The 25,595-nt window shown below is 41.3% G+C and overlaps 1 protein-coding gene across 1 annotated transcript; it reads left to right on the forward strand.

Moving 5' to 3' along the window:
* The first annotated feature begins 4,030 nt into the window (after positions 1-4,030).
* Positions 4,031-24,894, forward strand: PCLAF (PCNA clamp associated factor). The gene is made up of 4 exons (XM_044077490.1): positions 4,031-4,332; positions 5,004-5,084; positions 19,034-19,202; positions 24,645-24,894. Exons 1-4 carry the CDS (start codon positions 4,287-4,289, stop codon positions 24,721-24,723), a joined length of 375 nt encoding a protein of 124 aa, XP_043933425.1. The 5' UTR covers positions 4,031-4,286; the 3' UTR covers positions 24,724-24,894.
* The last annotated feature ends 701 nt before the right edge of the window (positions 24,895-25,595 follow it).

Here is a 25,595-nt window from a genome sequence, read left to right on the forward strand (position 1 = left end):
TGACATTCTGAAGGGTTTAGTTCTGTCCAAGTAAAAATGAAGCTGTCTATGTGCATCCAACATGTGTAACTGGTATTCATCTGTATTGGAAAATTCAGGAAAAAGGACTGGTAAATCAATGGACTGGTTGAGACTTGAATTTGAAATAACTCTGGGCAAAAAGGAAGGGTTAGTACTAAGTGATACTCTTTCTTTGTGGAAAATCAAGTAAGGTCAGTTGACACACAAGTCCTGCAGTTCTGATACCCTCCTGGCTGAGGTGATAGCCACTAGGAATAAGGTTTACCAGGATAAAAACTTTATGTCACATGAGACGGAAGGTTCAAAGGGTGAGCAAGTCAAATTTTGTAGGACTAAAGTCAAATTCCACGGTTCAGTTGGGGTTTGAATAGGTGGTTTGAAGTGTATAATTCCTTTCATGAAGGTTTTGCAAAGACAATGAGACATTAATGAGGAATCGTTGAAACCATTATGGAAATTGGCAATAGTTACCAGTTGGACTGTAATAGCAGAGGCTGAGGCTCCTGCATGAAGTAGGGTTGACAGGTATTCTAAAACTTTATGGACTGGCATTGAAAATGGGTCTAGTCCTTGTTCCTTAGCCCAAATTGTAAATCTGACCCATTTGCTGTGATAAATTTTTCTAGTGGAAGGTTTATTGGAAGCCAGAAGAATTTTTTGGACTAGGGAAGATAAGTGTATTTGCCTGACAATCAATGGAAGTGGAGATACCAAGCTGTCAGCTTGAGGCTGTGAAGGTTGGGATGAACCAGCCTCTGTGGGTGAGATAGGAGTCCTGGGAACAGGTCCACAGGGGGTGAACCAAATGAGGCCAAAGGAAGGGGAACCAAACTTGGCGGGGCCAGCAAGGAGCAATGAGGATGACTTTGCTTATCAGCCGTTGCACTTTCTTCAGGAACTGCACTATGAGTGGAATGGGTGGAAAGGCATACAGTAGACCTGCGGGCCAGTCATGAATCAGAGCATCTCTCGGTGACTCCCCTTGTGGGGGAATTAGGGCAAAGAAGCTGCTGCATTTGTGGTTGAAGGGGAAGGCGAAGCTGGCCCCAATGACGAAAACTTTAAGTCACTACTACAGGGTTGAGAGACCACTTATGAGGCATCAGAATGTTCCTTCTCAGTTTGTCTGAAATCAGATTGGAATTCCCAGGAATGTGCATTGCTAATAGAAAGCGGTTGGAAGCTATCGCCTGTTGCCACACTCTTAGGGCTTCCCGGCATAAGGGATAGGATCTGGTTCCACCTTGCTTGTTGATGTACCAGACTACTGACATATTGTCCGATTGGATGGCAATTGTCCCAGATGGGTGGGTTGTTTGGAATGCTAAGAGTACCACCCTCAGTTCTAGGAAATTGATATGCAATTTGGGCTCTATGGGGGACCAAGTGACTTGGATTATCGTTCCTTGAAAATGCCCCCCACCCCCTCAGGCAACCATCAGTGGTCACTGTGGCTTTGGGTTGGGGGGTGAAAAAGGTCGACTCCATAACTCCTCCTCTGGCTTCATCCACCAACTCAAATCCTGCTTGCATCAACTTGTTATGAGAATTGGGTGAGACATTGGATGTGTTAGAAGAGAACATTGAGAAGATAGGAGCCATTGCAGTAGCCTCATATGGAACCTTGCAAGAAGGACCAGTGGAATTGCAGCCACCATGGAGTCCAGCAGTTGTAGAACCTGTCTGGCTGGGATCAAGTCTTGAGAAAGTATTATTTGAAGTTGAGCTCTCAGTTTTAGCAGCCTGTGAAGAGGCAGGGCAACTCGTCAAGCGATTGTGTTGAATGTTGCCCCAATGAACTCTAAGGTTTGAGTCGGTACCAGGTTCGATTTTCCTAAGTTTATAGAGATTCACAGTCTTTCTTCCAGACCTAGAGTGTACGATGTGGCTTGAAGCAGTAGACTCCTGGTTGGAGCAGCGATGAGCCAATCGTCTAGGTATGGAAACACACGGAATCCTTGTAGTCAGTGAGCTACTACTACTGCCATGTATTTGGTGAACACTCTGGGGGCTGTTGAGAGACCAAACAGCAGTACTTGAAATTGGTAATGATTGGCTCCCAGCCAAAAGTGGAAGTATCTTCTGGACCATTTGTCCATTTTTATGTGGTAATACGCATCCTGAAGATCTATAGAGCACATCCAGTCATCCTTTTCCAGGAATGGGAGAATGGACTGAACCATGACCATCCAGAATTTTTGTCTGACAAACTTGTTTAGAATACTGAGATCCAAAATTGGCCTCTAGTCCCCTGTCTTTTTTCGGACTAAAAAGAATCTCGAGTAAAAAAAACGGATCCTATTTTGTCTGGTGTGACTACTTGGATGACTCTTTTTTTTTTCTAGCAGCTTTTGAACCTCTAGCGCTGCTGCTTCTCCCTGACTGGGTGGGACGTTGAGTATTCGCCTTAGAGGCTTGGGATAAACGTCGAAGGGGAATATGGTATCCTCTGGTCATAATCCTCTGCACCTAGGAGTCTGAAGTTATTTCTTGCCAGGCCAAGTGGTGCAGGGAAAAATGTCCCCCGACTACTTCCAGAGGAAAGCAATTGGGCCGCTGTTCAGGAGTGCTGATAGGGTTGACCAGAGAAGGAATCTCTGGAACCCTGGTTTTGCGGCCCCCCTCTGCCACGATAGGAGCGTATCCCAGATGAGTTCCCCCCTCTGCCCCAGGGGGATTGCTCACCACGTGTGTCACGAAAAGGTCCTTAGGATTTCTTGAACCACATCTTTCCTCTCCTCTGATTCCTGGAGTAGGATCACTGAGGTGTTGAAAAACGTATGCCCACAGCAGACAGGGTGTTTCTGTCTTTCTCATACCTGGCTAATGTGTCCTTAACTTTACAGCCAGATAAGGAAGACTCATCAATAGGAGCGTTGATGAAGGAAGACTTGAAGGGGTCCGCAAAGTCACATAAGCACATCCAGGCGTGACGTCTCATGACAACGTCTGAAGCGGTTGCTCTAGCTGCCCCCTCGGCTGTATGGGCGATCTACCGCATGGAGGAGTTAGAAATGGACTCTAGGGTAGCAAGCTGAGAGGCAACTTTATCCCGCACTTTGTCGGGTAATATCCCTGCCAAAGTACTTGCGTAAGAAAGGGTACAAAGTACAAGTAAATTCAAGGAAGATATGAAAAAAATACCAAAAAAATCTCTCACTTATATGAGAGAGATGGCTTGGCACGTCTTGAAAAGTATGCGGCAAACGAAATCTGGAGCGACGGAGAAGAGGGGCACTATGGGTAGGACTTAGCTCGAGAGTTTTTGGCTGGTGCGAGCTTGTGCATTGGCTGGTCAGTTCCGAGGACGGAACCGAAGTACTATCAGCAAGGAACGAATGAAGATTTACAACATCAGATCTAATATTTTAAAAATGTCCCTGATTGGTTGAGAGCTATGGCCGAGGCTCCTTGGACTAGAAAGGATCAGGGTCGCGTTTCTCCGAGCATAATCAGCTCAGCTTGTTTTCGAGTACGCTCGCTTAACAGAAGCCTGTCTGCAGATTTCTCTTTCCACAAGAGGGCACTGATTTTACACTAAACGAACTGCCGTCGTTGGGCCTGCCACTTATCCCATGGTGATATCTAAAACACTGTCTTTAAATGTACTAGGAGATTTAATTTTCAGAAGGAAAAGTATAACCCAGTTACGGGCTATTTCATGCAAAATATACCAAAATAAAGGCCATTTAACGTACAGAGAATGAATCCCAATTATAGCAATGAAGCAAACGGAAAGTACAGTCATTACGTGTAAAATACTTATTTTATGTCTTCAAATCGGTCATGTTTACCTTCCGAAAGTATACGCTGTGTTCCTAAACGTTGCAGGACTTAAAAACTGCAAGAGCATCTAAAATCCATACCAACCGTTTCATCACTAACAAATATGACTTGAAATTATTAAACTAACCTACAACGATAAACTCCTAAACACAGAGTGCACATATGTATTGGGAGAAGCCAGTGTACGTATTAATATAATAGATAATCGTCATCACAAATCGCTTCGCATTTCATACAATTTTATTTTAATTATTTTTGTTATTACTTTTTAACTGTGGGAGGAGCAATAACTAATCCTGGAGGAAAGGTTAGAACCATTGGCTAAGAAGCAGCAAACTTGACAACTCGTCAACGCGGGAAGAGGCGGATTTAAAACACAAGCGCGCAAGTTAAAGTTCTTACCGGTAGAACTGTTGTTGGAGGAAGTTAATGACTAGTATTTTTGTATATAAATACTAATTTTCACTTACAAAAATAAAATGGTTAGGACTAAAGCTGACTGTGCTTCTGGATCCTACAGAAAAGGCAAGTCAAATTATTTAGAAATTAATAAAGAACATTTTTATCACTTTATTCCCGAAAAATTGTTTCATAATTTCAAAATACACGTTTGTTGCGGCGAAGTGTTTATTTTGCTTGTACAGTATTTGTAATGGATGACTGGTATTGTTACTTTTAATCTGACACGGCATCTATTTGCCTTTAAGTAACGTTGCTAGTTTTTTTTTTTTTTTTTTTTTTTGACGTTCATATGCAATGAACAACGTTTGACTAATTGTAGTTGTGCTGTATTTTTTTGTCAGATGTTATTGGCGGGAGCTAACTTCTAGCCCTTGTATCGCGCGCCAAACCTTTCTTTAAATTGGAGTGCTGTGACAGTACTGTGTCTTGCTCTTTCTTTTGTGGTATGAGGCAGTTGTTAAATTGTCTTTGCTGTTTCCATATGAGTAGCTTTAGTATTAACTTCGTTCGAAGTGTTTCACGAGCGGTGTTCTCACTCACTCGTATTCCGGATCCTCTCTGAAGTTTTCTCTCCCCTTGGAATGCAGTAAAACGTAATGGCTGCCTGGTAGAAAGGTGGTCATTTTTTTTGTCTCAAGTGTACATCGTTGAAGCTGTCTTGGGCTCTTTCAGAAAAATAAACATACGACTGTTCCATAATTTATACTAATTTGTACTTTTACCTTTTGACTTAGCTGTTGCTGCTAAAGCGCCCAGGAAGACTTTTGGTTCAGCCAGTACCTCTAATTCCTTGACATCTCCTTCTGGCAAAAAATGTAAGTACAAGTATTTTTTTTCTCTCTCCCACTTTTACAACTATTTTGCAGCATAAAGTGTTGTCTCCACCCGCCCCTTAATTTGGTAGGAACTAATGAAGTGGGGTGGGGGCAGGGGCGAGAAACTTATACAATCTAAAAGCCCTTTTTTTTTTTTTTTTTAGTCCTAAAACTGCTGACATTTGTGCCAGTATTTATTTGCCCTGAAATTTCCAAGAAGAGTTTTTGATTCTCTACTTTTGAGAAGATTCTGAGCTTTCAGCTTGCTGTACCCACTCCGGCTAGCTGATGTTTGTGTTCTTTAAAGCCTGCACATTGATATTTAACTGATGCAATGTGAGCTACCAGATCAGACTGTTCTTAGTCCTATTTACTAGTCTTGTCATAGGCGTTGGGGGGCTTTTAGAATGTTTTGTACCTTCCTCTGGTCCTTTAACACTTGTTTTTGAGTGGTCTTGTTATGGACTCCTTCAGTAGGTAATTCTTCCCTTCTTTTTTTTTTTTTTTTTTTTTTTTTCCTCTCTAGCCAAGTCTTGTATGACCATTGATTTTATTTGGTATAAGGGCCATCACTGTACTCCAGCATGTCTGCATATCTGTTTGCTACGAGTGAAGCATATGCTGTGCTTCATTGCTCCGATTTTAATCTGGCATCATAGCAGTGCTGAGAACTCCATGATTTCTGTATGAACTAGGCCCTTAAAGGGGTAGGCTCGTTTCTCAAGGTGAAATGTTAGTTTCAAGACTTCCTGTGATCCATGTGTGTTCTTCTGGTGCCTCAGCCGGAGTGTAGCAAATCTGCTGGTGAACAAATTTGGCTCAACTTTCACCTCCCTGTGACCTTAAATCGGGACTTTCAGACAAATTAGAATCACTAGTTAACAGCCTCAAGACTGGCTTTGTTCAAGTTAGTGGAGGACAGCAACAGTTCCTCTGTATAAGGGGGACGTCTATTGAATCAGGAAATTAGTCCCATAAGTTTTATTAGCCTTGTGTAAGGCCATGGAAAGAATAATCGTGGACCTGATTAACTAAATTTTAATGAGGTGGGGGAAACTCAGGAAGTCCTAGTAAAGGCATAGCATCTAGTTATAAGGAAATTGTAGTCTGCTGTACTCGGTGAGTCCTTACTGGGTCAATAATGGAGTACAATGCTCCGTTTGGCATGTACTTAACTAGGCACTTACAGTAGCTGTGGTGACCAGAGGTTCCTTGCAAAGAAAATGCAAGGTGTAAACATTAACTACGTGGATAGTCTAAAAGCCCTCTTAGTTTATTTTGCCTCCTACAGACTATTAAGGGGTGACCTATGCCTCTCCTACAAGGCATCCCCCAAATCCAGCCCTAATGGAGTTGCTACATGTCTGCAAGTCAAACAGCATGGTCACCCAATCTGGGGATCTGTGCTTGGTCAACTCAAACATGCTGGAGATCCAAGATGTCTTTAGAACAGGTTTCCTATTCATATTAAGTAGTCTTTCCCTTGCCCTCTTAAAATGCAACTTGGATCTGAATAGGGAATTGCAAATTCGCACTTGGGGGGGGGGGGTGAGTGCTTGTCTTTTTTATGAATGGACAGTATGTAAGATGTTCAATGTGCAGGCACAAATCCATGCCTTCCTCTTGCCCATAAGGGCCCTTAAGCGGTAGTGAATCTAGATTTTTGCACAGTGTAAATAGAAAATTGGCACAGGCTATTTGGGAGCTAAAAGGTGGCTAGATTTTCCTTTCAACATTTGTACTGAACTGAATGCTAGTCTGTATCTGCAGGCCCCCTCTTGTGCTTGAGTGGTACAGATGCCTTTTAGAATTGGTAACCTGTTGTGCTGCTGCTTTTCTCCACATATCTGGTATTTATGCAGACCCCCCCCCCTCCTGTTGACTATGGTCCAGTGCGCTAGCTCCAACACTTGGGGTACCAAAAGGATCAAGACAAAGGCAATCTGTGTTCAACCATTGCTCTTGTTGCAAACCTCCATGGAATTTAATCTGCTAGCCTTGTATGTAGCTAGCAGACTGATGTAGAGACCATAACACAAAGCTCCCCTGTGAAACTCTACTGAAGTCAGACTTGGACCCTTTGGCTTCTTAAAGGATGCTGTTTATACTTGTAAACGAAGTTGGTCCGGGTCTCCATATGTGGAGAGAGGCAGCATCCTTGGCTATTGGTACATAGAGCTATTGGGTATGCTTTCAGGGAGTTTGAGTATAGGTTGAGGTAAGCTTTTCTCTGTAGGGCTTTTATTTTGGGGTGGTAGTTACGCTTGCTCCCCACCCCCATATTACCTTTACAAAGCCATTCGCTTGCAAATGGTTGGCAAATTAATTGCTCTCCTGAACTACCCCACACACACACGCACACCTTTTCTTTGCATAACTTACAAAAATGACCTCGCTCTCCTGAACTACCCCCCACACACACGCGCACACACACACCTTTTCTTTGCATAACTTACAAAAATGACTTTTCTCAAGACTCGCACTTTTAGCATATCTTATCCTAAATTACAGATATTCCCATGCAGTGCTAAACTCAAACCTAAAAAGTCCAAGAATGCAGAAAGGACTGGGACAATCCAAAAATAGAAAAAGAATAAGAACAGACTACATTGAAGGCTTGGTGTAAACAGAATAGTACTGGAGTGCTTTTGTGCTTCAGATCATATAATTACAACGGTAACAAAACATTTAAATAAAACCTGAACAACCAATCTATGCAAACCCCTTTTAAGTGCTGGCTGTAAAGATAAGACCTGGGTTCACATTAGCTGTCAAAACTAAACACATTCAGTTTCCTTAATATCACCCTCAAGTAAACCACAACTATAGTCAGTACTAAAAACTTAAAATGGTGTCTCCTATTTTCAAACACATGCATTACTTCGTTTCCTATTACGAACATCATTAACGTGTTCCAAGTATTCTTTCCTTAAGGTACGATTAGTCTTGAAGACACAAAATCCCTCACACTGTAACACACGTAGCCAGATTAGATTTACGAACATTATTAACATGTTCCAAGTATTCTTTCCTTAAGGTACGATTAGTCTTGACACAAAATCCCTCACACTGTAACACACGTAGCCAGATTGTTTTGTAGTACAATCAGCAAAATAGAATTCAGTAGTCCTAGATTATGGGGAATAGAAATAATTGTCCATATATATCTACATGTGCTACGTCTACATGGGTATACCTCTGCATTCAGAGTGTATCCTCTTAGATCAGGGGTCTGCAACTTGCGGCTCTGGAGCCGCATGGGGCTCTTCCACTCCTGCAGTGGCTCCCTGTAGCTTTGAAAAATGGCCACTGTACTGCGCGACACACAGTGAGCAATGTACTTTAAATATTGCTTTTATAAACTTAGAATAACACTATTTCTGTTGCCATGTGTTCCACACACACTGAGCAATCGAACGATCCCCTGGCAGCAGCGTCTTCTGAAAGGTTTCTTTGCCTCATATCTTTGTCTTGCCACAAGAAATCTGGACAGGCCAACAAATAAAAGGTAATAAAAATAGGGACGGAATTTAAATATTGCTGTTGTGTAAACTTAGAAATGTGCTAGAATGACATGGTTTCTGTTGACATGCATTTTATATATATATATATATATATATATATATATATATATATATATATATATATATACACACGCAATTACCTCTCAGCTGTGCAGATTTTCAAGTGTCCTGACTTTTGAGTCATTCTCATAAAATTGTGGTTTTCTGGCAAATCGTTGAGGGCTGAAGTCAGAAAAGTAGACATTGAGGTTGACTTCATACCCTTCAGAAAGTTCATGTAATGCAAAATCTGTTCTAAACTTTAAGTTTATAAGAGCAATATTTAGTGTCCCTATTTTGAGCCTCTGTCTTATGGTTTTGTCCAGATCTTTTGTTCCAAGAGGTCGGGAGATGACATGCATATCTATCGCGCAAGCCCAACAAAGGAACAAAAATGGGGGTGGATTTTAAATATAGCTTCTATAATTTTAGTTTTTATATATTTAGTACAATAACTATATATAAAACTTTATATGCTGTGTTATCTTCATTTTAGGGGTAAAATGGGTTTTGTGGCTCCTGATAAATTTTATTTGGTGGGAGAGGCCAAAAATGTCTCTTGATCGTGAAGGTTGCAGACAGGTCCTAGATGGGAGTCTGTCTAGAACACAAACATTGTTTCAGTGTTTTTGTTCTTGAATGCAAACTCTGGAAAAGGACAAAACTTTACTTGCATCTGGATCTGTCATGAGGGTGGGCCAGTTCTTGACAATATTGCATACTGCATTCACATTGTATTGCATACTGCATTCACATTGCTAGAAAATGTTAGTTACTCTACTTACAACTAGTTGCAGTCACCAATAGTTTATTATCGGAGAAGTAGGGTTTGGTCTTAGAATTCCTAGTGCCTCTCGCTTCCAATATGGCACGTTCTGTCACCTATTCTATAGCCTCTGTCCAAAAATACAACTCTTTAAGGGGTGTCCAGGGCTTTCTGCAATGTAACTGCTTCAGTACGTAACCTCATGACCCTTGGTAACTGGCTCTTCAGCACATTCCTTGGTATGTCTGGGGTGCATGCTTGTTTTATGGAGAATATTGTTCCTCTTGCATGGTTTCTTTTATACTAGTGGATAAACTACCCAGCATATTAACTGCTTCAGTATGTAACCTCATGACCCTTGGTATCTGGCTCTTCAGCACATTCCTTGGTATGTCTGGGGTGCATGCTTGTTTTATGGAGAATATTGTTCCTCTTGCATGGTTTCTTTTATACTAGTGGATAAACTACCCAGCATATTGAATGTGTTAAAATATCGCAATAGTGCATCATAAATTTCAAGAAAGACTTTCTATCAAGTCCACAAATTCTGTCAATACCTCAATAGGCCTCCTCCTACAACTACGTCAAAACGTAACGCTTTGAACTATAGCGTTCATCCATAAAGAGTTGCTTCTCCCACTGTGTGAAGACAATGTCATATGAATTCGCACAGGCCGTGCCCATCGCAACATCCACTTTTTGCAGGAAATACTCAAGATAAAGGTGTTTTCTAGTATTTCTAACAAAGCGCACAAAGTAACTCAAGTTGGACTAATCGCCATCAGTCGTCAATTTGGAATGACAGTGAAGAGTGAATTCATATCAAGGGACACACATCAGTCAAAATGTCTAGATCTTTAGACCACATACAGAGTATTCAAAAACTGCTTTGTGTCTTTTTAACGCCATATCAATAGTATTTAAAATTAGCCTTTTGTTTTTCCACATAAATGGACAATGGCTCAGTGAGCCATCCTCTGCCAGATGTAGGTTGAAAAGTGGGGTCAGTAATACTCTTGTGTACTTTAGGCAGCCCGTAATAGGAATTTTCGGTTTGTCTACTACAAAATAGGTGTATAAACTGTAATCTAACAAATCTGTCATTAGTCATACAGATAAAAATTCACCCCATTAAAAGATCGTACAGATAACAATTCACCCCATTAATAATGCCCATAACCTGGAGCTCTCTAACCTCATATAAATTATCTGTTTATATACCTGTTTTGTAGTAGACCAACTAAAATTTCCCATTATTTATGAACTGCCTAAAATGCACTAGAATTATTGACCCCCCCCCCCTCGACCTATTGTACCTGGCAGAGGAAGGCTCACTGAGCCATTATCCATTTATGTGGAAACAGTTGAGGCTGATTTTTAAATACTATTGATATGGCGTTGGACACAAAGCAGATTTTGAATCCTGCATGTGTGGTTTTAAAGACCTAGAAAGCTTTGGTATGTTTGTGTCCCTTGATGTGAATTCACTCTTCACAGTCATTCTGAATGAAGAAGGGATGGACAATGTTGGGTTTCTGACTACTAATGGTGATTATTCCAACTTGAAAGTTACTTTGATTTGTGTTTTGTTAGAAATGCTATTTTCACCTTTTGAGTCTTGAGTATTTCTTGCAAAAAGTGGGTGCTGTGATGGGCATGGCATGTGTGAAATCATATGCCAATATTGTCCTCGCATAGTGGGGAATTCTAGTCTCGATGGATGAACGCTAAGTTCACAAAGTTAAAACGTTTTGATAGATTTTGTTTGGAAGGGGCCTATTGAGGTGTTAACAGAATTTGTGGACTTGACAAAATACCGCATCTTGAAACTTACAATGCACTCGTCTGACGGTTTAGATTTTTTAGGTTTGTTAAAAAAAAATATGGGCAGTTTATTCACTTGTATGTATAAGAAACCATGTAAGAGGAACAATCATGCACCTCAGACGTATCCAAGGAATGTGCTAAAGAATCTGATATTAAGGGTCATGAGGTTACATACTGAAGCAGTTCCACTGGCAAGTCCTAGACACCCTTAAGAGTTGAAGTTTTGGACAGAGGCTATAGAATAGGTAACCTAGAACGAGCCATATTGAGGCACTAGCAGTTCTAAGATCAAACCCTACTTCTCTGATAATACAGCAGAACCATCTAGTTGTAGCTAACATTTGTAGTATGAGTAGTCTCCTTAACTTCTAGCAATGTGAATGTAGTATGTAATAAGAACTGGCCCATCCTCATGACCGATCCAAGCCATGAGGATGGGCCTTTTCCTAAATTTTGCATTTAATAAAACGCAACGTTTGTTATAGACTGAGGATACAATTCTGAACACATAGGTACATGCGCATGTAGATATATATGGAGTTACTTCTGTTCCTGTCAGAGATCATCTAGGACTATTGAATTCTATTTTTATGCAGACTGTACTATAGAAAAAATCTGGCTGTGTGTTCAGTGTGAGCGATTTTGTTGGCAAGACCAACTGTACCTTAAAGGGAAAGGGTACTTTAACATGCTAATAATGTTTGTAATAGGAATGTTTTTAGCAAAGCATGTAGCTGAAAATGGGAGACTCGCACCATTTTTAAGTTTAGTACTGAATATAGTTGTGGTTTACAAGAGGGTGTTTATTTTTAATGAAACGATGTGAGTTTAGATTTTAGATTTGAGAGCTAATGTGAACCAAGATCTTGACACTCTAAAGCCAGCAGTTAAAAGGAGTTTGCATCATTGTTTTCATGTGATCTGTTTTAAATTTTCTGATTTGTTGTTCAGGCTTGTTTAAAATGTTTGTTACTGTTGTAATTGCAATATGGTCTGGAGTGCTCACCAGTACCAGTGCTCTTCTAGTAAAACAAGATTTGTACACCAAGCCTTCAGTGGATGTCTGTTGTACTAAACTAACCTGCCAGTCATTCCCATGTAATAGCTATATATACCCAATATACAATTAGAATATAATTTGTTTCAGCATATAATATCCTAAATGTCTGTAGCCACCATAGTACTTTACCCAGATTCTTTATTTAAAATCTTATCTGCTCCCAAAAAAATTGTGATAGCCTTTGATATATACAGTATCATGGTAAAGTTCTCTCAAAAGAACAGGTAACCCACTAAATGTTGATGGTGTAAACTTCTAGTTGTGCTATAAGTGGATCATAAATGAAGCATGGATCTGCACTCAAAAAAACCCATGTTGACAATTTTGGGCCAAGTATGACTTCTGTGCCCCAACATTTTCGGGACAACTGCATTACAAAATAACTGGGCATAATGTAGGCAGCCAATTTTTCTTTTAAAAAAAAAAACTCCATCACAAGATAGCTGTCAGCGTTTAATACAAGTAAGCTTCAAAAACAAATTTTTCTGTGCAACTTAATGTTGCTGGTCTAGTTGGGCCAGGAATGCAAAACCAGTCTAGGTGTAAATGTAACTGCAAAACCTACTAGCATTAACAAATGGGGGAAATCACAAAAGTTGACCTGATGAGCACATACTACCTAAATGTTGACCCTGCCCAATCATTTCTGCATGGACATTCAAATCCAAAAATGTTTTTTACCATTGAAGTTTTCATTACTGGAACACCCCACCCCATAAAAACCTAACTATCCCAAGTATAGTCTAGACACTCGAATGTTCTCTAAAATCTTAGGCTTGCTTTATCCTATTTCATTCCCATCTAATAATGGAGACTTGTTTAAAAACCAACAAAAACACAGTCGGGACAGACGTGTCATTGGCTTACAGAGGAGGTTAAAAATGAAAGATATGTAAGCATGGAATGCCTGAGAATGTTGAACCCCAGTTGTACCTTCTTGTGATACCTTGTATTAAGAATGTCAACTGGAATTTACTTCCACAGCACCAAAGCCAGCCTTTTACATCAGACAATGTCGAGCAGTCATTCCAGAAAGATCAGATTTGTCTGGTAACATTAGATTGTAAGACGTGCAGAGGCCCCCCCCCCCCCCCAAAAAAAAAAAAATTACATGAACCATTAGCTTATTTTCAGATTTCCTGTTCAAAAGTGTTCTCCAACTCCCTCCGGTGTTGCCATAGTCTCTAAAGTAGATATCAAAGGCAAACATCCTAGATTGTTAAAGCTTTAGCTCCTATTGTAGCCATAGGTGGTATTAACCTGGCTTGATGCCCCATAGAGTACTCAAATATTTGGGAAAGCACCCCCCACCCCCAATTATTCAATTAATAAACTGACTCCTAAAAAATGAATAGTCCAAAACCAAGTAAAATACAATATCGTCCTGCATTAATATACAGAAATGCTGGCCCATTCTGCAGCCATTACAGGAAAATGTATACGCCATACATGTGCTTCCTTATTAGCATGCCTGCTATGCTGGGTGTGATGGCCCTTAATTTACTGGTTGTTGCTGTGATATTACCAGTGCATTTAATAAAAAAAAAAAAAAAAAAAAAACTTGGTTTGTGCTTTTAGATGTGGGTAAATTCTGAACACATTTCCAGCTGTTTAGTTGCATTTTGGTTTGCTTCTGGGGGGGGGGGGTCCTCTCCTGCGTCTTCTAGTTGTGATGACAAATCAATACCCCCAGTCCCACGTCCCTCATGTCCTTGTGCATTATGCTCCTATTTTTTTTTTTTTTTTTTTTTTTTTTTTTTTCTTTAGGCTCATAGGTAATGGGCAAGCCACCCCTGTAAGTCATTAAAGCGAATTTCCCTTTTACTGCTTCAATTAACCTATCCCATTTAATGTATATTTGGCCTTTCACATCCCATGGTTGGCTATACATCTCCCCTAATGAGAGACTGGATCATACCATAAATCTGGGGGAACCTATGCATGGGATAAAGCATTTAAGATCTGTTTCTGCCCATTTAGTGTAAGGGCCAGTCCTGGGCTCTTTTCCCACAATAGAGCCAGGTTGCACTTTAATATAGATTGGTATGAGCTTTGTTTTGTGGATGGAGTCCTGTTCCAGAGCAGCAGTATCCTCTGGGAACTGTATCTGTCTCCAAACTTTTCTGTTTGCAGAAGAGGTTGTATTACCTAGGCCAGGGGTCTGCAACCTGTGGCTCTGGAGCCGCATGTGGCTCTTCCACCCTTCTGCAGTGGCTCCCTATAGCTTTGAAAAATGGCCACTCTACTGCACAACACAGTGATTGAGCAATGGATTTGAAATATTGTTTTTGTTTTTATAAACTTAAGACTTGCAAGAATAACACTTTCCATTGCCATGTGTTCACACACACACTGAGCAATCTAGTGACCCCCCCCCCCCCTGTGGCAGCAGCAGTATCCCCTGAAGTTTCTGTACCTCTCATACCTTTTGTTTTACCACAAGAAATCTGGACAGGGACACAAAGGGGAACAAAAATAGGGACTGAATATTGCTGTTGTAAACTTAGAAACCTGCTAGAATGACATGGTTTCTGCTAACTTGCATTTTACACACGCACCTCTCAACTCTGCAGATTTTCAGTGTCCTGACATTTGCCTCATTTTTGTTCTGCTTCTCATTGTGCCTTTCTGGCAAATCCATTGAGGGGTGAAATCAAAACATTTGAGTTTGACTTTATACCCTTCAGAATGTAATGCAAAAATCTGTTCTAACAACTTTCTAAGTTTGTAAGAGGAATATTTAAGTGCCTGTATTTTAGGCCTCTGCCTTATTTATAGCTTTGTCCAGATCTCTTGCTCTAAGAGGTCGAGAGATGACACAGCGATCGAGCAATCCCAGCAAAGGAACAAAAATGGGTACGGATTTTACATATTGCTCTTATAAACTTGGTTCTTTTATATTTGTATACTGTTCCCTTCCTTTTAGGGGTCAAATGCATTTTGTGGCTCCCGATGGATTTTATTTGGTGGGAGAGGGGCCAAAAATGGCGCTCTAGTGAAGGTTGTAGACCCCATAATCTAGACAATTTTTATGCCATTTGCTGATGTGTTCAGTAAATTAGTATTGAGTAAATTTAGTATTGACTCATAGGTTGTCTTGTATGCCAGACAATGGTCACTTCTCTGTAGTCTGCAGGATACAGAGTATAGTGACAGGACTTGGTCCACGTAGGACTAAATAGTCTGGGGGAGTATCACTGCTGCTGGAGTAAACACCCAATGAATAAGCACATTCAACAATCTCCTGGAACAGTTATCTGCGGCCACTCTATTTTGTTTTTTTCAGGTATTCCCACAAGTAAACCCCCCCCCCCCCTGAGTTATCTTCAAAGACTTTGATTTGAGTTGTAAAAGGTCCAGTTCCTCATTTGTCACTACGTTTGTGTTCATCCCTGTACCTGATCAATGCGGAGTGCCTGTTCCAGACAAGCAAACTGCTGTCTACAGCAGCTGTTGAACTTGAACAAAAAAACAACTTGCACTAAAACTTCTGAGAAGGTGTCTTCATTGGCCCTGGCCATTGCTGCAGCCACTATTTTTCTGTTCAGACCCATTAACTGGTTCTCTGTTTTAGTGTTGACATTTGCTGATGAGACTGTTGTACCACTTTCATGTTTTAAAGCAAAGAAAATTAGTTGTTTCAAAGTAGAAAAGTTTAATGCACTGGACCAGTTAAATTGTCTGCTGACTCACCTATCCAACCTAAAGTCCTGTTTTAATTTTTCAAACTGTAGATATTCCAGGGACCAGAAAAAAGTAAAAGCTGGGCTATTACAGAAATGGGAGGGGTGTGTGTGGGGACTTCTTTAAATCAACCTGTATTTATTTCTATGTACAGTATTGTTTGTTTTGAAGTAACAAACATGCCTGTGCATGATCTGATTCACCACCTCGCGTAGTTGAGCAGAAAAATGTCTGCTTGCCTGACATACCACTGATGCATGGAAATCAGTCCTGCTTATGTCAGTGGCATCTGCTATATGCGTTTTGCATCATAAATTCATATCACAGGGTCTTGTAATGCTATATTTGATGAGCATGCCAGTATCTCTCCTCTGTGTCCCAATAAAGTCCCATTTTAGGCTTAAAATACTTTTGAGCAAAAATGGCAAGCACACTTTTCCAGCTTTCAGGATACCCCCCCCCCCCCCCAAAAAAAAAAAATCCTTTCTACTATAGACTGAAGTCCTAACCAGTTCTGACATTTAACCCCTGTTGGGATTGCTGTAGTTTCCACACTCATGAAAAGTGTGGATGAGTATCTGTGCTCAATAGGCCTTTAAAATGGCTTGCAATACAAAAGTCTACCATTTACTACTTTTTGTCTGGAGCTGTATAACTGCTTTTGAATAGCTTAGAAAAGTTCTGAGCGATGTATCCTGCTAAGAGGTGTTACCGATGCCTGTGACTTACTGCTTCCATTGTATCTTGATGGAATGGGAAGACAACATGGGGACGAAGCAATTTCTTGCTAGTATGGTATGGCAAGACTAGACTCCATGTTGGGTATCTTGTAGAAAAATATTTGGCTTTATAAAAAGCCCATATTGATTTTTGCATTAAGATTTCTCAAAATAAGGCTACTGTAGAAAAAAATGTGCTCCAGGGTGGAGCTCCCCTTTAATGAGGGGGAGATGTTTACTAACATGCATAGTTTTGTCAAATGCATTTGATTGTAGCAACTAACATCTTTTCTACAAGATTAGCTTGCCCTGTATAAGATGGGAGGTGACCCAGTTCTAGTAAAGTTCTTTTTGTAGATCCTTGCAATTCTGCAATGACTAAAAGATCCTTACAGGTGTGTAACGAGTTGATCTGCTTGTAACTACTACAGAGTCCTGTGTTAAAGCACATGCCACCACCAATGTCTTTGCCAGCTGCTCTACCCCATCCAAAGTCTTTAAGGTCTAACCAATTTATAAATGTAATGAGGTCCTACCAGACAAGGGATGTTGGTTACTCTTCAGTTTATCAAAAAGTACCTCTGGTCAGTACTGAACCTCTGATCTAAAAATTCAGAGAAGAGACTGTGCATAAAAATTACCAGAGCCCAAAAAGTACTTGCTCTGGGATAAGAGAATCTGTAAACGGTCCAAAACTTATCGTTTTGGACAGTCAAGTGTATGGGGGAGTGGTCTGGTTTAAGTTCACGAAGTGTGTGGAAGCAAAGGTCTGCAATGCTTTCTGCCAAATTTTCCATTTTATTCTGAATGGATTCTCTCTTCCTTGGCCATGGCTAAACTATGCCTCGTGCAAGGGTGCTCAATATCTACTTTTAACATACCTGTGACTATTGGTGTTCGGTGTTTTGTGCAATTCCAGGACCATGTCTTAACACCAGTTTTCACTTCAAGAACTGCCTTTCGTCATGGCTGCATCCATCTGCAACCCTTTCCATTTGCTGCATTTCAAGGTGACCATAGTCTGTGCTGAGGACTTTGAATTTAGAAGCCTAAATTACTCAGGTGGTTAATGCAAGAATGAATGTTTCTGGCATTTGTGTTGTACAACTCTTGCACCAGAAGGATTGGGAGATGATTGGCAAGAGAATGTGATGAGCTGAGCTGTTGTATAAGGCTTTCTCTGGTCTCATTACCAAACCAACCAGCAAAGGACATAATAGTAAAGATATGGCTTTAGGATTCCTGCTTTCAGAACAGTCTCTAACCAGAATTATGTAAGCATTTAATAAGCTTCCACTCCAGATAATCATGGGTCGCCAAAAATGGGTCCTGCATGTAAATTTCTAACTTGCACTTGTGTGTGGGCTTAAAGGTAGGTACCTCTGTGCTAAGGACCCCAAAATGAAGACTTTGACTTCCAGCACTTGTCTAGAAATGTGCTTTTAGTTCCAGTTTTTTGTTTAGGTTCAGTAGAGAAGCGGCACATGCCTTCTGTCACTTGACGCTGTCAAAAGTCCTTAATGACTTAACTTCTGAGCTGGTGGGATAACCTCTTTTCAAGTCTGTAGTCTGTGATGGGATAGCTCCCTTGGGAAATGGATGAACTGGCCTTAAGCCATATGAGGGGTGAAATGGTTGGCCTTGAGTGATGCAAGACATAACCCACACACACGTGTAATAATATGGGTCTTTGTTTAGTGGTCTTCTGCTTCAAGCAGTTGGGAAGTGGAAAGTCATGCTTATCCCAAGGCTGCAACAATATGTTTGCTATTTAAGGTCTCAAGTGAAAGAGCTTCAATTGCAGATTGCATTATACTTAGGACAATTTGTGTAGTTGGACTTTCCTATTTTCCTGTAAGAACTGAGCTTTTTTTTTTGGGGGGGGGGGGGTTGCAGTATTTTATTTTGCTCAGTGTATCTGATGCCAAACTTCTGCTTTGGGGATTCTGTAGATATCTGCAACACACATGAATCTAGGACTGTTTGCTATATGTTGTAATGACTTGAGATTATTAGGTGGCAAATGAGAGATTGTATAAAGGTCATTCCAAAGCCACAGTCTCTCTTGCCAATAAACAAGACTACCCCTCCCCCCTTTTTTTATTTATTTATTTTTTTTAAACTTCAGGGGCACATGCCCTGAGCTGCAATCATTCGTGATTGGCCCATCTTGACTCAAAAGGTGTGTGTGTGTGTGTGTGTGTGTGTGTGTGTGTGTGGGGGGGGGGGGGTATGAAACTCTGTAGTGCACTTTTGTTGCCTGTCTAGTAACAGATGAATTTGTGTAAGCCATATGCAACTTTTAAATTAATTCAATTGTTTTTCTGCAGCTGAAAATAAGTATGCAGGGGGGAATCCTGTTTGTGTAAGACCTATACCAAAATGGCAAAAGGGAATTGGAGAGTTTTTTGGCTCGCCTAGCAAAACTGAAAAAGAGAACAGAAATCCTTCTGATGATGAAGAGGCAGGAGGCAGTGGACTCGGAAAGGCGCCAAGAAAGTAAGTTTTACTTGTGTTTCTATGTACACTTTTATTTTTTTATGCTGAAATAGCTGGTTTGTGTTTAGTGATGTTTGCACTTAATGTACATGCCATGGTGAACTGAGTTGTTAGAACTTCTCCAAATACAACTTGATATCAAGCTGCAGTCTAAGATTCAGGAGTAGGATTGGTGGAAACTTTAATGATGTGGTCTGCATTTTGTGGCTATAGCTAATTTGTCAGATGTAAATGTATTGTGTAAAATATTTGCAATATACAGTGTGTAATTTGGGGGTGGGGTAGCAATTACCTCCTGTAGCTGTCTGGGGGTTCCACTGTGGGCAAGGGAGACACTCATGTTAGTCCTGGGAGAGAGAATGGTGAAGGCCTGGTTGTTAATGTTGTGCCCATCCCTGAGGAAGCTGTTGCTATTAACGCTGCTGGTCCCATTTTACTCGGTCAAATGAGAAGGTAAGCCTGTCTACCCTCAATTTTTTTCTGTACAGTATTTAGCTAGGTCTGACTCGGGAGTTTAATTGAGGTTGTTTATCCTCCTTTTTTCTGGCAAGACCTGTGCTTTCCTGAAAAAAAATTATAGATCAGGTCTGCAACCTTCACTTGGCCATTTTTGGCCCCTCTCCCACCAAATAAAGTTAATCTGGAGCCACAACCTATTTGACCCCCTAAAATGAAGATAACACAACATGTAAAGTTTTTAGTTATTGTGCCAAGTATAAAATAAGCAGTATTTAAAATCCGTCCCTATTTTTGTTCCTTGGAATTGCTCAATCGCTGTCCTCTCTCTACCTCTTGGAAGAGGGAATTGAGACCGCCGTAAATAATGGGGGACAGAGGCCCAGAAATAGGGACTTTTTTATAAATATTGCTCTTGCGTTGGAAAGATGTAACAAATTTTGCATTGGGATGAATTTTCTAAAGGGTATGAAATCAAACTCAAATGACTATTTTTCTGACTTCAGCCTTCAATGATTTCAAAAAAGAACACAATTTTGATGCAGACCAAAAATGAGGCTAGTCAGGACATTCTGTGGAAATCTGCACAGTTGAGGTGTGTGTAGAAAATGCATGTTAACAAACCATGTTCTAGCAAGTTGTCTAAGAGCAATATTTAAAGTCTGTCCCTATTGATTTGTTCCCCTTATTTGTGGCGCTGTCCAGATTTCTTGTAAGACACAGGTATGAGAGATGGAGACCTTTTGGGAGATCCTGCTGTCAGGAGCTTGCTTGATTTGCTTTGTGTGGAATGCATGGCAACAAAGTGGTTTTGCAAGTTTATAAAAGCAATATTAAGTCCATTGCTCAATCCCTGATTCGCCCAGTCTGTTTGCTTAGAGAGGTTCCTCTGGAGTCTGCAGATTTTTCACCGTTTGAGTTGCTGTATTGGGCGTAGGGTGAGGGGAACTCTAGATTTGAGATGAGTGGGAGGGTTAGTGTGAATCCAACAAGGAGTCTGTGGCATATGTTCTGAACCTTGGGACAAAGCTCTGGGAACTAATGGACTTGGCCCAGGAGAACCTTCCAGAAGCCCAACAGCAGAATTATTACAAGAATGCTTGAGCTAGAGAATATGCTGTATGGCAGCAGGTAAGCTGCAGGCAGCTTGGGAGGAACCCTACAAGGTGGTAAGGAAGGTCTGTGATAACGACATGGTGGAACTGAGGCAGGGGCACAAATTTTAATATGTTAACGTAAAACCTTACCATGATGGGGAGGCCCTTAGGCAGAGTATTTCCAGTGGATGGCAGTAGTTGTCCGAGGGGGATCTAGTGACTGATTTAGTGAGACTCTTATTTCCACCTCTGTAAGAGGTAGCAATGTCCCAGCAGTTATTCCCTACACAGATTTGAGAAATCTGAGCAATGTTGCAGCAGTTTAGGGGCATGTTCACTGGGAAAAAAGGATACACCCATTTGGTGCAACACCATATTTGGATACAGGACCCCAAAGGCCTATTAAGTAGGCCCCTTGTAGGGAGTAAAACGGATCCAGGAAATGTCTGAACTAGGGGTAATTCGGAGGTCCAGCAGTCCCTGTGGCTTCCCAGTGGTGCTGTTACAAAAGAAGGATGGCCACACCAGGTTCTCTGGACTACAGGAAATTGAATAGTTAGATGCTTGCCCCACCCAGCTGCTCTAGGGCAGCATCTGTCCTAGACATGGGGTAAGTATCTTACCACTATTTATCTTAACCAAGGGTTACTGACAGGTGCCCTTGACTCCCAGTGCTAGAGAGTTTGGCCTTTGACTCCAGGATGAATGCTATGCAGCTGTAGAAAAGGAATGCCTAGCTGTAGTGTGGGCACTGCAGAAACTTCAGACTTATCTGTATGGAAGGAAAGTACAAATCGGTCCCTAAACATGGCTACATAGAGCCAGCCAGCAAAATGCCAAGTTACTGATGTGGAACCTAGGGATGCAAGCATATGATAGGACTGCAGCACAGCAATGGGATTAGCAGTGCCAATGCAGATGGGCTGTCAGGACTGGGAATGGGGTGAGGTATTGGCAGATAAGGCTCAATAAGGCTAAACCCTCTCGAGGAATGTTTCTCGAGGGTTACTTGAAAACCTAGCATGTTTTGGGGGGGTGGGTGGATTGACACTGCCGGCCCAGCTATTCATCATTTGTGAATATTGATGTGATTTATACAGAACTGCTATGTATTGAGCTTCAAGAATGTAACCACAGCATACCCTGCTGGAACATAGAAGTTTTGCAAGTTGATTTAAGTGCTTTACGATGTGCTATAAGCAGACACTGTCTACAGCCAGAATTTTTTTCAATTGCCTCAAGAATTAACTTCCCAACAGCTTTCAGTTCTGAGCAAACATCCTGAGACGTTTTTAACACTAATATTAAATTAGCTTCTGTTTTAGCTGGAAACTGAAGTCTGGTGACGGCATCATCCAAGCTAACCCAGCAGTAATCTGATAGTTAAGAACTCTTGACTAGGCATTTTGTATTTCGTATTGGACCCAACGAGAAAATCTACTTATTTGTACTTGCCTCGCTAATGGTAACTATAGTACAGTAACTTCTTTTAGGTATAGATAGGAATATAATAAAGATTAGTTTGGTTCCTTTGAGACTATTCTGCAATGTTTTAAAATATTTCCTGTGATTTTGAACTGTTTTTCTGAATATATTGGGTTTAATCTTTTTTTGTCTGATATTGGAGACCTGTATTTATCTTGGGAGTACTTGCCATATGTATTTGACACTGTACAGGCCACTCCTAAATAGCCTTGCAAGTCTTGGTCAGAGCACCATTTGGATTAATAGTAATAGAGTAGGGTTGGACACTTTCTTTGTAAGGGCCTTTATATTAGCTAAGGGCCTTTATATTAGCTAAGGGTGGCAGTTATAACTACCTTGTAGTCTGGGCAAAAGGGGGCATAGCTAGTGTGTGTGTGTGTGTGTGTGTGTGTGTGTGTGTGTGTGTGTGTGTGTGTGTGTGTGTGTGTGTGTGTGTGTGTGTGTGTGTGTGTGTGTGTGTGTCTGTGTGTGTGTGTGTCTGTGTGTGTGTGTGTGTGTGTGTGTGTGTGTGTCTGTGTGTCTGTGTGTGTCTGTGTGTGTCTGTGTGTGTGTCTGTGTGTGTGTCTGTGTGTGTGTGTGTGTGTGTGTGTGTGTCTGTGTGTGTGTCTGTGTGTGTGTGTCTGTGTGTGTGTCTGTGTGTGTGTCTGTGTGTGTGTGTCTGTGTGTGTGTCTGTGTGTGTGTGTGTGTGTGTGTGTGTGTGTGTGTGTGTGTGTGTGTGTGTGTGTGTGTGTGTGTGTGTCTGTGTGTGTGTGTGTGTGTGTGTGTGTGTGTGTGTGTCTGTGTGTGTGTGTCTGTGTGTGTGTGTGTCTGTGTGTGTGTGTCTGTCTGTGTGTGTGTCTGTGTGTGTGTGTGTCTCTGTGTGTGTGTGTCTGTGTGTGTGTGTGTGTCTGTGTGTGTGTCTGTGTGTGTGTGTCTGTGTGTGTGTGTCTGTGTGTGTGTGTGTCTGTGTGTGTGTCTGTGTGTGTGTGTGTCTGTGTGTGTGTCTGTGTGTGTGTGTGTCTGTGTGTGTCTGTGTGTGTGTCTGTGTGTGTCTGTGTGTGTCTGTGTGTGTGTCTGTGTGTGTCTGTCTGTGTGTGTCTGTGTGTGTCTGTCTGTGTGTGTCTGTCTGTGTGTGTCTGTCTGTGTGTGTCTGTCTGTGTATGTGTGTGTGTCTGTCTGTGTGTGTGTGTGTCTGTCTGTGTCTGTGTGTCTGTGTGTGTGTGTGTGTGTCTGTGTGTGTCTGTGTGTGTGTGTGTGTGTGTGTGTGTGTGTGTCTGTGTCTGTGTGTGTGTGTGTGTGTGTGTGTGTGTGTGTCTGTGTGTGTGTGTGTCTGTGTGTGTCTGTGTGTGTGTGTGTGTGTGTGTGTCTGTGTGTGTGTCTGTGTGTGTGTGTGTGTGTGTGTGTGTGTGTGTGTGTGTGTGTCTGTGTGTGTGTCTGTGTGTGTGTCTGTGTGTGTGTGTGTGTGTGTGTGTGTGTGTGTGTGTGTCTACCAATAAGTTTGGCATAGTTTATTGGTATTCAGTGGCATTGAGATAATTGGGCTTTTGCAGAGTTTGTCAATAGCTCGAGTGGGTGATGTACCTTTTTGGAGAGAACGAAGGTGTGTGGGTCGGGCATGGAGGCTTGTCTTTTTGGGAGTAATTGGCAGAAGGTACAACAGGCTCTCAAATTTGCTGCACATGTTCTCTATTGGTGGAGTTAGTAAGAACTGCTTCAGGGTAGCCTACATAATTGCTATGAGACTCTCCCTGTTGAGGGAATACCTTCTGAAGGCCCATGCAGTCTGCAGGCCCATGAATCCACTAGGGGGAAGGCACAAAAACTAAATTCATGAGTAACTTTTTATTACTGCAAGTGTGCAGTTGTATTTTTTAATGCAGGGCTGAAATGATTTAAAACAAGTTAGGGGCGCACTGTAGGTACTTCTCTGTCTCTCTGTCCCCCCCCCCCCCCCGTGGCCTTGGGTCAAATGGTGCCCTAGGCAAAGGGGCTCCAAGGCGCTCTCCCCCCCCCCCCAAAGCAGTGGCCGTTAACTGGTGCTGTGGATGTGAGATCCATAAATGTGGCGTACAAGAACTGTAGGAAAATGGGACTGGGCTACACTCTTCCAAACACTGGCAGTAGTATTAGTTGGTGGTTGCACTAAACATCGGTGGTATAGCATTATTTTTGATTTTATTGCAAAATGAGATGTATGCTGTTTTAGCACTCTTGTCATGCTTAGAAATGGCACTTTGATACAAGATAGTGGCATAATGCCCAGTGGGTAAATTTTACACAAAAGTAAAGCATTATTCTTGATAAAGTACATCGTTTATCTGGTAATGAGTCTTGATAGTGGGATGATAAATGTCCACAAATACCTTTATCTTTGGGTAGTCCTGTGGGTATTAACTACTTTCTTTTCCCACCCATTTTACTTAGAGCACGCCCTCTGCCAGAGGAGGAGGAAGAGGATGCAGGGCCAGAGGAGGAAGAGGATGCAGCATCGGAAGAAAACTAATTTACCAGAACTGGATCACCTTGTAAAGCCATCGTTCATACTTGAAACTGCTGTCCTGTCTATATGAAAGGTGTATATTTTGTATATAGCTTGTGCATTTATTGAATATCTAGTACTAGTACAAATTGTACAGAACTGAACATTAAATAAAACTTAATTATGGTTTTTAAATGTGCTCAGGATTTGTTTTCCTGGAGTAACTCTGTAAAAGTTGGACTTGAATAATTGGTTTCCTCTACCACTGCATTGAAGAGGCATGCAAATAAGGTGAGAATCTGCTCCTTGGATGCATTCTGCAATTCCCTTTGATTAATTTTAACTGGGGGGGGGGTATATGGACCAGATTAGGCCAGTGGCACTCCCATTTTACAGTATGCAGAAGTAGCTAGCACTCATGGTAGTTAAATACCTTGAGTTTAGATACTCCTAGAATTCTTTCTTTGGCAAAGCTTTAACTATTGGGCTATTCCAGCTAAAGGAATTTGTCTTCTGAACTTCGTCTTGAGCAGAAACGCTGAAAAATATAAAGTGTGCCATCAGGTTGAATAACATACTTTATGATGTATGGAATGAGTTTTATATAATTTCTCTCGTAGTTTGTAGAAAAACCAGAGCTGGAGTTCTTTGCATACTTCCACTGTGTGATATACACTAGTATCCTGAGGCATACCTAATTTTGCGTAACTGATTACTGCGCATAAAGGATGGCTGGTCCAATCGTGGTTTTCTGAAAATAAGAAATTTTTTGGTCCGAGTAAGGCTTGGCTGTAGGTGGTTCCAAGAGGAGAGCAGCAGTTGCACATATTGATGTACAGGTGAGGGAGTTTGTCGCTGGGAGCCAGCTAGACCTAAAATGGAAAGTCTTGTGGATG

This window comes from Protopterus annectens, chromosome 7.part0 (assembly GCF_019279795.1).
Source record: "Protopterus annectens isolate FY-2018-M chromosome 7.part0, PAN1.0, whole genome shotgun sequence".
NCBI classification, from domain to species: Eukaryota; Metazoa; Chordata; order Ceratodontiformes; family Protopteridae; genus Protopterus; species Protopterus annectens.